At 43.9% G+C, this 14,832-nt stretch overlaps 1 protein-coding gene across 1 annotated transcript in view; it reads right to left on the bottom strand.

Moving 5' to 3' along the window:
- The window catches only part of pola1 (polymerase (DNA directed), alpha 1), a 99,559-nt gene that overhangs the window by 48,112 nt on the left and 36,615 nt on the right, over positions 1-14,832 (bottom strand). Inside the window, exons 27-32 of the mRNA XM_063207395.1 lie at positions 10,325-10,357; positions 9,511-9,603; positions 6,075-6,280; positions 2,021-2,153; positions 1,638-1,769; positions 193-367 (exon numbers count right to left, since the gene is read on the bottom strand). Of these exons, the coding sequence (XP_063063465.1) occupies positions 193-367; positions 1,638-1,769; positions 2,021-2,153; positions 6,075-6,280; positions 9,511-9,603; positions 10,325-10,357 (772 nt within the window). The remainder of the gene's footprint in view (positions 1-192; positions 368-1,637; positions 1,770-2,020; positions 2,154-6,074; positions 6,281-9,510; positions 9,604-10,324; positions 10,358-14,832) is intronic.

The raw sequence follows: 14,832 nt of genomic DNA on the forward strand, positions 1-14,832 counted from the left end.
TGAAAGAAATGGAAAGACGGACAGATAGAAACGGGAAGCTGACAGCAAGAAGGCAGAAAGGAGACAGAGAGGAGACATGGAAGCAAATATGTGTGTGTGTGTTTGTTTGTTTTTATTTTATTTTTTAAGTGTGTGTGTACGTGCATGTTTTTATTTTTTTTTATTTTTGTGTGTACTCGTGGATGAGTGTACCTAGCCAGGTGGCGATGAGCACTCCGTCGATGCCCTCGATGGGGTCGCAGATGCGTCCCACCACGGGGTGCACTTGTTGGGCCAGGTAGTACTGCGTGTCCAGGCTCAGGTTCTCCTGCTTCTGGAGCTGCTCCTGGGTGTAGGCCCGCTGACTCGCACTCAGGTTGGAGCCATCCTAAACAGAATAGGGACACGGCTCATTAGGGTGTGTGTGGGTGTGTGTGTGTGTGTGTGTGTGTGTGTGTGTGTGTGTGTGTGTGTGTGTGTGTGTGTGTGTGTGTGTGTGTGAGTGTGTGTCTGACATGTGCTACTACCAAAACGTCATTGACCCTACAATATCTGGTCAGAAGAGTAAAGTTAGGAGTAAAGGAATGAACACGATGGACATAAACACAACCAAGTGAGGTCTCACAATAAGATCAAGGGAATATGCGCAAGCTTAGCTTAATTTTGCCTGACCCAATTTGTTTTTCAAAACCACATAAGGAGAACCAAAGTCAACAACTTTGGTGGTGAGCTCACGATATACTAAGAAAACACAGCGATTCAGAAGTGGCCTAGTGCCCTTGCCCCAAAACAACAATGAAGTTAAAGTGCCTTCCGCGGGAGTTTAGCCCTTTTGTGTTCAACTTGTCACCTCTGCTCGATTGGTGAATTGTTGGATATTTTTAGGTGACAGAGTCAAGGCAAAAAAGTGGGAAAATGTGTCAGGACCCTTTCTCTGCTTAAGGGGAAAAGTTTTACCAGTACATTAGGATGCTCTGTGTTGTTCAGTGATGTTAAAGGCCTTTTTACTCTCCCAGACACACATGCCCACAATCGCTCAGAGACAGAGAGACAGACAGTCAGAAAGCACACACACGCACACGCACGTGCACGCTAACACGCACGCGCACGCACACACATACAAGCGTGCGCGCGCACACACACCAGCAGCAGCAGCAACATGGCTGTGTTAAAACAACATATCAGGTTCAAGGTGGGACTCCAGAATATGCGTGATGCATTGTGCTCAGGGTCAAATCAGGGATATTTTGAGTGAGCATCAGAGCTCAGTTCAGTTTCAACCGAAACGCATTAAGACAGGCAGGCGGCATAAGTAGCACACGCTCCGAAAGATAAACAAACATCCTGTGCGTGTGCGGTCTTAGGCTTAGCGCATGCTACCAAAACAAAAAGGAAAATAGCGCTGTGTCAACAAAAATTAAAAACTTAGACAATTTGGAAAACCACCCACACACTGACCTTTCTGCTGTTTTGGTCACCAGGACCGAAACGTTCTGTATTAAAGGAAACAGCGAAATGGTAAGTGTGCGGACGATTTTTCAAACTGTCTGAGGAGTGACACATGGGCCTTCTCCTACACACCTACCAGCTGATGTGTGCGAATAAAGTTCAACAAAAATGTAAGCAAAACAGTGGAAAAAGAGCCAATCGGGTAGTACCTGGCAGATGACGTAGGAGACAGTGTCGCCGGCTTTGACCTTCTTGCCCCCCTGGGAGTTGATCCACAGGGCCACGTGCACGTGGGGCAGGCTCTTCTTGTCCGGGTAGTCCTGGGGGTCTTTAGTCAGCGCCTGCAGAGCAAACACACACACGCACACGCACACAAACAGTATGAAGAATAAGGCAATGACAGCCAATTAAAAGCCTGATGCCGTGGATATCATACAACATGTACACCACAACACGCGCACACACACACACACACACAAAAAACAACAACAAAAATATATTTTGTCCACACAGTAATGGCATTAGCTATGGTTGCACCACCCTGATGTGTGCTACTACTACGTCATTGACCAACAAAAAAGCAGGTTGTTACCTTGTGAATCTGGAACATGTTGAGGGGTATGTTGCCACTGGCCACCTTCTCCCCCACCTCTATCAGGTGCCTCTGGATGTTCTCCACAATGCTGTCACGACTCTGGTCAGACAAGATCTGGCCAATCACATAACTGCCAGAGAGAGAGAGAGAGAGAGAATGATGAATGTTTTTTGGGGGGTTTAAAAGGGACACTATGTAGAATTGTGGCCTCAGCAAGTATTGCAATTATGTTGTTCATTGAAAACGTGCTGCATATTGTCAAATTTGATCTCGTCATGAATATTTACTACCTAAGTAATAAACTACTACCAAGGTACAGTAAGTTTTGCAGCTAAAACAAGTAAGTATTTGTGGAGAAGGTAACATTTGTGAAAGGGCAGCCTGGAGTCTGGAAATAAACTATTGAAATTATTACACAGGTGGGATACTTGGTATGAGAGACAAAGGTGGGAAATGAGTGACAATACCATAACACAGACTAATTAAAGGCCCACAATAAACAAAAATACCTCTGATATGAAATTACTATCAAAATTGAAGACCATAAACTGCCAACCTAATATATCAACAACACTGCTAGAGACAAAATAAGACCATAGCCCTACATAAAGAAAAAAATAGAACACAGGCCCAATGCAATGCACCTATACCACGCAGACTGAGAATGGGTTTACTTGTGGGAATATTGTTGAATGTTGACGATAGCAAAGTGGTGAAAAGTGTTTTGTGCAAAAGTGAGGGATTGTAGATAGATTATAGATTGTTAGTGAAATGCAGAGCATGTGAACGGATGTTAGTGAAATGCAGAGCATGTGAACGGAGTGGAGCACAGAGCGAAGCCTGCATAATACTGACAGAACGCAGGGCGAGATTTTTAAAAAAGGTTATGAGCAACGCTTTGGTTTTACTCCAGTTCGCTCCCACATACAGCTCCCACCTGTTTCAATTGATGCATTCATTTTTGTGCCCAAAACCTAGGTAGAAAATATGAAGCTACTTTTAATGGTGTTCAATCTGTTTGGGGGAAAAATGCCTATTGTGAACCTGCGATAATGAAATGCATGCTTTACTGCACAGTTGTAGAGGAAGTAGCTCTAATTATGAATGATGATAAAAGACGAAAGCTGTTGGAGAACCCCACCAAAGTTGTGGATTTGTCATGAAATGCCAACGTTAAATGACAAGATGACCAGGGGCTGCAGTTGTAGCGAAATGTGCTTAAATTTCTCCTGCTATTGGAATTATTTCTACTGACCTGTTGTTTCTGAAAGGCCTTTATTAGTTACATTTCATTTAAATTGGCTAGCCTACATGACTGGTTCAGAGGAGTAGATGTGTGCACATCCCACCCGATGGGCCAGGTGCAGGACAATGAGAGCAAATCTACTGTGAATTATTTAATAGAGCGCAACGTTTCAACCTTCAGGTCTTCATCAGGCAAAAGATGATTTGCGATTTGCGTGTGCATGTCCTTGTGTGTGTAGACAGCGTATATCCCTAATGATGGCAAACTAGCGCGTGAATAATGTAGATTGTGTTGTGGTGTGAGTGTTTGCAGACAGCGCCTTACCTCCACATGCGCTGCCCGCTTAGCTGACCAGCACGCCTTCTGTCTGACCAATTACACTAATTACCAGACAGTTAATTGAACAAGTTTAATCTGCAAGGCCAATTATGATTATTTTTCTCTCTTCCTTTCCTTTTCCTTTCCAAGTGCTAAGCCAGTCTCTTATCATACGTTTTGAGTTGAAGAGTGAAAAGAAGATGGTCAAAGAACCACACTATGTCTGTTATAACCTCTCCTGAATAGCCGTTTTAAAACCTCAGCTTTTTTCCCCATCAAATGATTACGGCAAGCAAAAATCATTCAGCATTTAAGTATATATACACATAAAAAAACACAAATCACATTTTCTTCTAAGTGCATTTTGTGTAGAAGGCAACATCAGCATTGAGTAAGTTATTTAGGTAGACGCGCTTAAATCAGTTTCACCAGGCTGATACTTATTCAGCTGGCTGTTTTTTTATTTCTGTCTGGCACATAAAAGCTTGACCCACCGGGCTCCACTTCATTCAGACAGGCAAGAGAGGACGGAAGAAAAACGGCCACTACCAACTGTGGGCACTGGGAAGGCTTTGAGAGAGAGCGCGCGTGAGCGAGAGAGTGCAAGAGAGGGAGCGTGTATGCGTGTGCATGTGAGTGTGTGCGTGCACGTGTGTGCGTCCAGTGCAGTGGACACCAAAAGACTCTGTGTGAGCTGTTCTCTCCTGAGGCCTAAATTGCTGCTGCGATGGCATTTATTATTTATATTCATTCAGCCTGTGTGTTATTTCACTGGCACTTTTTGTGTCATTGCTACGTGTTGCTGTGGTGAGAGAAGCATTTGGCCTCAGACAGACAATCACGCACAGTCAGGACACACACACAGTCAGGACACACACACACAGTCAGGACACACACACACACACACACACACACACACACAGACACACACAGACACACAAGCAGGTGGCAGGGGTGGTGAATTGTGGACAGGAAAGGCTTTGCGCTGAGTGGTGACAGCCGAGGGGTCTGAAATTGTTTAATCTTTGTAGTTCTAGCCGGGTAAAGTGTTCCAAGTGTTCACTTTATTGCTCAACCGGGGGAGCAAAGTTGAGGGTGGACAAATAACTGGCTTGCCAACCAGACGACCAAACAAGACAGGATATCAGGGCTGTCAATCAAATGGGGACCCAACAGACACCGCATTGCATTGCAGTGGAGAGTAGAGGATTAGAGTGGACACATGCTTTCTAAATGGTTAAGGTGTTAAGATATCGAATTGCTAGTTTTAAGAAAGGGAGGCCATCTGGGCAATCAGGTATAGGCTTCTTGAAGCAGACTTGATAGGAAATTTAGTACGCTTTCCATAACCCAGTGTTTTAGCACGTGGTTGTGTAACATGTGCAGTGAACTTGGCGATAAGGCTTCCTCACACATCTCTACTACTCTTGGCTGCTGCTAAGACCCTCAAGTGAGAAGTATCATCTTATGAAGCTCATTCCACTGGAATGACCTTCAGAAATCTCTTAAACTTGCTGTTTTTATGTCTGTAAATGAGTTTAAAGCCCATCTTAATGACACTTTTAAATCTGTCTGCGCTTGCTTTTAATCTTGTAATCTCCTTTTAATCTTGTTTTATGTTTATTATTTTATGGTTTTTATTGTGTAATTTTATCTCTTCTTCCATATTGATTTGTTCTGTTTTGTCTGTGTCCTGTCTGTAAATGTAATTGTGATGTGTGCTGCTGCCTTGGCCAGGGCTCACTTGTAAAAGAGAATTTTATTCTCAATGTGATTTTATTTCCCTGGTTAAATAAAGGTAAAATTAAAATTAAAAAATTAAAAAAGATTATAAAGTGATCGCACTAGGCCCTGCATGCAGTGCAATTCAATTGGCTGGCTATGATTCATTCAAGCATCTACAGAATTAATTATGGGTTGATAAATTGTGACTAGCCACAAGAAAACAGGCCACACGTCTTACAGAGCAAAACTGGGAAAATTACAAATAATGTCCTCAAGGTGAGGTCTTGAGATTCTGGTCTATCAGAATATATGGCAGTTCCCACTAAAAGTAAGACTTAAAATTCCATGACTTCTCCATGACTATTCCTTACAATAAAACAGAATTTCCATGAACTCTCCTAAAAGGAAATGCCCAACATATTAATTGTTTTGGCCTTCTAGTCCCTTGGAAACTGCATTTACCAGGCATGTTTCTCTGAACTGAGAAGCTTCTAGACTTTAAATGCAAAAGAAAGAAGAATATTGCAGGAAGTATTTTAGACAAAAACACATCAACAAGAAACAAAGATAGATTGTGTGCTATTGCACTGTATGCTCTCCCCAAACTGCCATGATATTCCCTGACAGCACATGCCAAGTGGTCAAACTCCATGATTTTCCATGACTGAGAAAGACTATTGAAATTCCATGACCTTTGCCTGCTATGATGAACTCAATATGCAAACGGGCCTACTTGGATTGATTAAAAAAAGGCACACTGACTTGCCGCACTCCTTGGCCAGGTCGCACCAGTCTCTGCGTACGATGTCAAGCCCCTTGAGCTCCTGCTTGGTGGTGTATTTGCCGTCGCCGTGGTTCTCCACCATCAGCGCTGCGTACTTCTTCTTCTTCAGCAGCAGCAGCGACTTGAAGACGCCGTCGATGTCGATCTCCAGCAGCTTGTACAGCTTGTTGACCTCGCTCTTCACCTGTGGACACATGAGGCACAGTCATCCAGTTAACTAGTCTGCATTTGAAGAACTTCATTGCAAAATGACTTAGGCCGGGAATATGTTTCCTGTGTGCCTTGAATTTCGCATGCAACCGGGTGCGGCACATACTTGCTTCAGGACAACCATAGCACTTTGCACGATACTATTGTCTAGCCAACGGGGAACTCATTAATATTTTCCACCATTGTTTGACTCTACCACGACCTCAACATGGAAGTTCAGAAGATCACCCCTCGGGGATTTGTCAATATTGTACCATACGCATGCGTCTGTGTACCTTGTGTCAGGTGTTCTCCTGCAGGGAGAGAGATAGATCGGGAAACAATCTCGAGCGAGAACTCTAACTAGCATGTCTATTTCCTCCTGCATGTGCCATTCTGCATGTGAAATGAATGAGTTTAACAGATGAAAAGCCATCCCCACTGTGGTGTAGCAATGAGATAAACAGGTGAGAAACTTCCACAAACGCTGTGGATTGTGTGCTGCTGCCTGCTCCACACTAACGTAGCTACGAGTGAGCAGAAGCTGAGCTGAAACAGCTGCTATTTACCACTATTCAATATAATCCACCGCCATAGTCAGGGCTAGTGGGGAATAGCGGGTAAATTACAATAAGTGGAACCTAATTTTCAGTGCCCAAGAAAGCTACAGGGTCATTCCATGTCAATTCACACGCCTTCCCCACATGACCCTCTCCGATTTAGCCGATATCTCACATACAGGTACCTTTTGATGTCAATTGAAAGAATACCAAGTATTAGCACCCTACGTCTAACGGTTGCGGAGATGAAACCCTCCAAAGTTGGGGTGCCATGCCCACTTTTCAAGCCTGTGAATTGCATACAAAATTTACAAGCAGATTTTGACACCTATGGTTTTAGTTTGAAGGAAGATACAGGCCTAAAAATCACCATGGCCCCTCAATATCACCCTGTCTACCAGATGATGTACTTACAAATGGCATGCCTTGATTATTTTTGGCTATATTAAGCCTTAAAAACTGAATTAGTGAAACGCGTGTTGAAGAGTCTTGCCACTTTGGGGTTCCAGATCTTGGAAACTATGTATGCTTTGGGAGTTATAATTGATTTTCCATCATATTTGGGAACTGTACAGTGTGTTCCAAAAAAAGTAGGGCACTCAGCCTTTTAATGATGGAATAGGAGGGACTCAAAAACAGCTTTTGGACAAAATGACCTTACGGTACCCTCTACTTCAGGCCTCAAATTAACCATGTGGGCACTTGATGACTGGAACGCCCTTTTAACCCCATGTACAGTAGCACTGTATCAAACATTCAAGCTTGGGAAAACGTTGTTTTTCAAAGTTCTTCATATTAATCTTGGCCTTCAAAGTATATGTTTTTGTCTATGTCTTATCACAGTGTCTGGTTTGTCTGCTGCCATCTGCTGGTCAAAAAACGCAACAACAGTGTAATGTAAGAAAACAAAAGGGGTTGGAAAGTCTTGCCCATAATTTACCAATAAAGTAGCCGAGAAATCTAGACGCAATAAAGCACTTTAATTCTACAGTATATTGCTATATATTAATTATGATTTTAACGAGCATTATGCAGAATGCTCAATCATGATTACATTTCTACCAGGACACCCCCACCCCCATGTCTGGTAGAAATGTAGTGCAGGGTGAGGGCATCTTGGGACTGGCATCATGATTGAGCATTAATCAGTCACACTTAGGAAATTATTTAAAAAAACTAGAAATATTCATCATGCTTGTTAAAATCATAACTATATAACAAAATACTGTATAATAATTAGAGTGCTTTATTGGTTAATTATGGGCAAGATTTTCCAGCCCCTTTTGTTTCCTTACATTACGCTGTTGTTACTTTTTTAGACCAGCAGATGGCAGCAGACAAAACAGACACTGTGATACGATATAGAGAAAAACACATACTTTGAAGGCCAAGATTAATATGAAGAACTTTGAAAAACAACGTTTTTCCAAGCTTGAATGTTTGATACAGTGCTACTGTACATGGGGTTAAAAGGGCGTTCCAGTCATCAAGTGCCCACATGGTTAATTTGAGGCCTGAAGTAGAGGGTACCGTCAGGTCATTTTGTCCCAAAGCTGTTTTTGAGTCCCTCCTATTTTATCTTTTAAAGTCTGAGCGCCCTACTTTTTTTGGAATACATTGTACAGTTCCCAAATATGATGGAAAATCAATTATAACTCCCAAAGCATACATAGTTTCCAAGATCTGGAACCCCAAAGTGGCAAGACTCTTCAACACGCGTTTCACTAATTCAGTTTTTAAGGCTTAATATAGCCAAAAATAATTAAGGCATGCCATTTGTAAGTACATCATCTGGTAGACAGGGTCATATTGAGGGGCCATGGTGATTTTTAGGCCTGTATCTTCCTTCAAACTAAAACCAGAGGTGTCAAAATCTGCTTATAAATTTTGTATGCAATTCACAGGCTTGAAAATTGGGCATGGCACCCCAACTTTGGAGGGCTTCATCTCCGCAACCGTTGGACGTAGGGTGCTAATACTTGGTATTCTTTCAATTGACATCAAAAGGTACCTGTATGTGAGATATCGAGTTAATCGGAGAGGGTCACCTGGGGAGAGTCTAGGGAATCATGTGAATTGACATGGAATGACCCTACAGTATGAATCATGACCGTGTTATTATGAAGTGCTTGTTTTGTCTTTCTCTTGGTGCTGTAGGTTTGAATGAGCATTGTGAGAAAACCCTGGCCATGTGCTTAGCCAGATTGTTAGTAGGTTGAACGCATGCACACACGCACACCATGTAAAATAAAATCTGCCATTGTATTTCCTTGGCAGGGGTTTGTGTATTGACAAACGGCAGATAAGCGTTTGGCTGACCTTTACATCAGGTAGGTCTGGGAATAAGACAAAATCGCAATATATTTCCCCCCATATATTTTCCCTTGATAATAACAGTTTGATATGCTCTTAATCGCCTACCACTTAAGCAAACCATTACCCACACCAACTAACTATCATTGAACAAAACTGGTTCAATGCCCAATCCCCCTAAATGCCAATCTGCGTGAATGTAGCTGGCAGCACATCTTTGCATGACAAGATAACACTAGCTCTGCTCTACATTACTCTACAAGATTTAAGAGAAGCTTAACCGTACACGTTTATGAACAGTCATATCGCCATATTCTCTCTCTCTCTCTCTCTCTCTGTGCGCACATCTTACCTTGTTGCCAAGTTTGAAGACCTCCTCAAGGTTGGCACTATTGGTGTTGATCATGATGGAATCTGTGTCACCATATATGACGTCCAGATTCATCTAGATAGATAGATAGATAGATAGATAGATAGATAGATAGATAATAAAAATAAAGAAAAATGAGCTTGTGCTTATACTATGCATGTGCTGTGTGCTTATACTACTATGTACTGTATGCCAACTATTGAGGAACTAGTGCAGAGGAAAAGCAAGTTAGGAGAGACAGGAAGAGAATGGGACCACGAGGGAGGGAGAGAGGAACAGGAAGACAGACAGAGAGCGAGCGAGCGAGCGAGAGAGAGAAAGATAGATAGAGAGGCAGAGGGGGAATGGGAGAAGGAGTTCTGGAGAAAGTAACAGAGAGTGCTCGACAGAGAAGGCCTGACAAAAAAAAACAAAAAAACGCTGTGAGCATAAAAGTGTCAACTGTCGTTAGCCGGCTCTCTTGGCGGCCAAGAGTGACAGGGAAATGCACACCTGAGTTACAGTGGCGTATGAATCAGACTGTCAGCTGGGGGCTTAGGGCCCTGGCACAACACAAAGCCCCCAGCTCTGCCCCCGGCCCCAGCCAGCAGAGACACAGACGCACACACAATAGCACACAGACAATGCTCAAGGTCACTGGGCTTTTTAAGAGCACTGGTGATGGACTTAACACACACATGCACACAGACAAGCAAAAACACACACACGAACAAGTATATTCGCACACACAAGTGCATAGAAAGGTGTGTGCACACACACACAGACACACATACACACACAGTGACTCATAACTTACCTTCTGCACCATGTCTTTGGTATGCATCAGGATCTGTGAAAAGAGGGGAAAAAATAACACAGAGTGAGGTTAAGTTGGTGGGCTGGCATTAGAATAATGCTACTAGCTGGACAATACAAAATGGATGCATGGGCTTGCCCACACACAGGGACTCAGGTTCAAGTCCATACCCAACCCCATCCCATCCAACGCATCGCTACTTCATTATTTCATGAACCCCCTTTCCCACTCAAAGTAACACTTAGATGACTTCCATCAGTTCCATGACTTTCCCTGCCATAAAACTGAACAGTCTCTCACGTCTTGCAATCTGTATTAACCAGGCAAGTCTGTCTGAACTGAGAAGCTTCTTGAAGTGTCTGCATTCTAGAACGTTGTACATTTTAAAGCGGGAAGTCATTCAGACACACGTAAAAAAAAACATTTTCAACTGCCCTGTTGCAACAAAGGTAAAGAGACAAGAAAAGGAAGATGGGTTTTGAAAAAGGTGTGACAACGTGTTTCTCCATTGAAGGCCTTTTGGATGTACAAATAGCCCAGAGTATCACTGTTTCGGCCTCTAGGCTGTGGAAACACACTGATTTGGTGAAAATCAAACATAAAACACTGCCTTGACCTCATAAGCCTGCCAACGCCAAACTATTGGTCCCCATTGGCAACTGAGCACCCCCCTCTCTCTGGTGACTCCTTATAGACCGGTCACAGTCTCCGCCAGTCTTGCCATGCAATTGTGTTTGTTAAATGTATATTGTTCCAAATGGCACGTCACATTTTATTACAATGTATTCATATCTGTAATAACCGTACAACCATATTAAATCTTAATTAATCAAACAGCTTATTCGTTCACACAATGATGTGCAAATCTACTATACAGTCTCATGAGATAAGGGTGAGTGCTCTATTTGGGATTAATTTAACTTTCATGTTTGGAGGGAAGAGGTATGTTTTTCCACCTGATTTATTGCATTGTATGCCTGCTTTCTTTTCTCCCTTTGCACCCTCTTGCTCTCCCGTTCTCTTTTCTCTCCCTGAAATTGACAGGCAAGACCCAGGAGCAAGGAGAGGGTCATACAAGTTCCCGTCTCTCGGCCAATCAGAAGGCTGCAGATGGTGTTTATAGGAAGAGCTGTTAATGCCCTTGCTGACAAAAGCACTAATAATAGAGCGACAGTTTTTAAACGTGATTACTGGTTCACCGATGAACCAAAGGGATGTCCACAGGATATCCCAAGTGCTCTGCTGGTGCTTTGTTAAAATAATCTTTGTGTCCGTGTGTTCTAAGCTATCCATGCTATGCACCGTATGTCTAAATGACCTGTATATCACCTTTATGCCATTCCCTAGTGATTCGTGTTGTGATGCGGCAGCACGTCATGCATTTACACAGCCCTCAAATGGGGTAGGGAGAGCAGGAGAAGAGCTTTGAAGCACTACCAGAAACACTGCTCTAAAGCCTAAAGCCCTAAACACAGACATTTGCCTGCTTCGCTGCTCTTGAGTCCATCCACATCACTGTGGTTATGGAGGATTGAGGCAGGCGTGCACACACAGAAGCACACACACACAAAAGTATGTGCACGCTCACACACATGTATAAATATGCACGCGGTGCGTTTTAAACATCTGATCTTTTTCATCCTCAGCCGTGGCTGACACGGCTAAGGCACTAACTTACGCTGGGGACCCGGGTTTAATTCTGGCCCGATGTCATTTCCCGATCCTGCCTCACTCATTTCGTGACACCTACTCCAACTGTCCTGTCTCAATAAAGACTTAAAAGCCCCTTTTTCCCTTTGTCATTCTTTTCTTTTTCAGCACCCTCCTCATTCCCTCTGTTAGAGCTGTGTGTCAAGAAAGGCCAACTACAACAGAGGAGAGCTCAACAGATGGATTGTGTGTTGTCGCTGTTGCTACCACCAGTGGTCTCACAGAACAATCAGCGAGATGAGCTCTACACGGTGAGAAATAAACAAATTGCTGATATAAGGACAAGAGCCGAAACCCTCTGGTCTAATGCAGTAAACACCACCACAATCACTCAGCTGACCACGGACAACGCAGCATTTACCTTTAAATAATACACACACCACACACACACACCTGTCAACTAGTCAAGAGCTGTACACGGATGTACACACACACACACACACATTCATGCTCGATTGCAAGTGTGCACACACATACACACATGCATCCTCACCTCGCACTCATGCTCACACACTCACTCGCACACACACAAAGAATTTAATTAGCAAATCTATTCAGTAATTCAACACTTAGCAATGGGGGGAATGAAAGCGCCTTGGTGATTTGCTTTTAAATGGAGGATAATTGGCTAAGAGGGCTATTAGCGGCGCTGAAATGGCGCTCCAAACCCACACACCAGCCGAGCAGTGTGTGTGTGTGTGTGTGTGTGTGTCTGTGTGTGTGTCTGTGTGTGTGTGTGTGTGTGTGTGTGTGTGTGTAATGGGCGCTCCAAAACCCACACAGCAGCCGAATCATAATAATGCCTAATGGCCTTAATGACGAGTGTGCTGTGCTGTGTGACAGACCAATACACGCTGCAGCCAGGGAGACGGAGGAGTGTGGAGATAGAGAGAGGGATGGAGAGGGAGAGGAGGGAGAAGGGGGAGAGAAAGAGGGAGAGGGAGGGAGAAGGGAATGGCGAGGGACAGATAGACAGACGAATACACACAGCAGTCAGGGAGATGGAGGAGTGTGTGGAGTGAAAGAGGGATAGAGAGAGAGAGTCAGAGGGAAATGGAAGGATGAAGGAAGAGAGATAAAGCGATAGAAGGGGAAGAAAGATGGAGACAGAGAGGGGGCAGTGAGGGGGAGTGTGTGTGTGTGTGTGTGTGTGTGTGTGTGTGTGTGTGGTAGATTGAGGGCTATCCAGCTGCAGAGGTGGACCGACTGGAACCACAGCTGCCAGCCGTAATGCAGGGAGACAGAGACATAGAGAGACATAGAGAGAGAGAGAGAGAGAGAGAGAGAGAGAGAGAGAGAGACAGACAGAGAGACAGACAGACAGACAGACAGACAGACAGACAGACAGAGAGAGAGAGAGAGAGAGAGAGACAGATAGACAGAGAGACAGAGAGACAGAGAGAGAGAGGTGAACAGAGTGAAAGCAAAGTATACAAGAGCTGGACGCTGATTAGAAGCGTTAATATTTAACTATAAGAGCGTAGTCCAACGGCCATGTTTGATCATCATAAGGGACACAGGTGATGGCTATTCGAGAGAGAGAGAGAGAGAGAGAGAGAGAGAGAGAGAGAGAGAGAGAGAGAGAGAGAGAGAGAGAGAGAGAGAGAGAGAGAGAGAGAGAGAGAGAGAGAGAGAGAGAGAGACAGACAGACAGACAGACAGACAGACAGACAGACAGACAGACAGACAGACAGACATTCAGCACAAGAGGGTCACATAGATACGTAGCACAGGAGGGCACAGACTACAATTAAAGGGTGCGTTGGGGTTGGAGACAGACGAGAGATGGAGGGAGAGACTATATTTTGCCGATGCCACCTCTGTGTGTGTGTGTGTGTGTGTGTGTGTGTGTGTGTTTGGGGTGACCTCTGAGAGAGGGACTCTGACAGCTGCTCAGTAAAGTACTAGGAGCTCTAATGCTGCTAATCTGAGGGCCCAGTGGTGTGTGTGTGTGTGTGTGTGTGTGTGTGTGTGTGTGTGTGTGTGTGTGTGTGTGTGTGTGTGTGTGTGTGTGTGTGTGTGTGTGTGTGTGTGTGTGTGTGTGTTGAGTTGACCAATGGAGATGGGCACACTCTGAAGTCTGTCAGCAGCAATCTGGCCAGCTAGCTACCTTGCCTTGGTGTGTGTGTGTGTGTGTGTGTGTGTGTGTGTGTGTGTGTGTGTGTGTGTGTGTGTGTGTGTGTGTGTGTGTGTGTGTGTTAGGGGTGGGTATTGGCAAAGGGCTCACGATTCGATGCGCATCACGATACACATGCCACGATGCGATTCTATCACGATGCATTGCGATTCATGTACTACTGTGATGCATTGCGATATTTACTTCAGTAAATGTGTAAAATACAGCTTATTTGTCAGTTGCTGTGTAGCTTTCTTAAGTCAGTTCATTCTATTTAAGCATTCCATCATCTGGGAGAGAGCTTACATCACAACAGAAATATTACCTATTCTCTACTGAACAAAATAACCCGTGGCAAATCGAATTTTATTGTTATCAAATAATCAATTGTCATGAATCCATGCAGTATATTGAGAAAATAAGTATCACGATACCTTGTCATGAATCGATGCATTGTATCGTGAGAGTAAGTATCGCGATGCATCGATATGACGATTATTTTGCACACCCCTAGTGTGTGTGTGTGTGTGTGTGTGTGTGTGTGTGTGTGAATGTCTCTTGGCTACCTTGCCTTGGGCCTCTGAATAGAACAGTACGCTAACACACACTGGCGACACACCAAGCTACATAGACATTGGGAAATACCGGGTATACAGGGAAAGAGAAATAAACTCTTGTGTGT

This window comes from Engraulis encrasicolus, chromosome 9, assembly GCF_034702125.1.
Source record: "Engraulis encrasicolus isolate BLACKSEA-1 chromosome 9, IST_EnEncr_1.0, whole genome shotgun sequence".
NCBI lineage: Eukaryota > Metazoa > Chordata > Actinopteri > Clupeiformes > Engraulidae > Engraulis > Engraulis encrasicolus.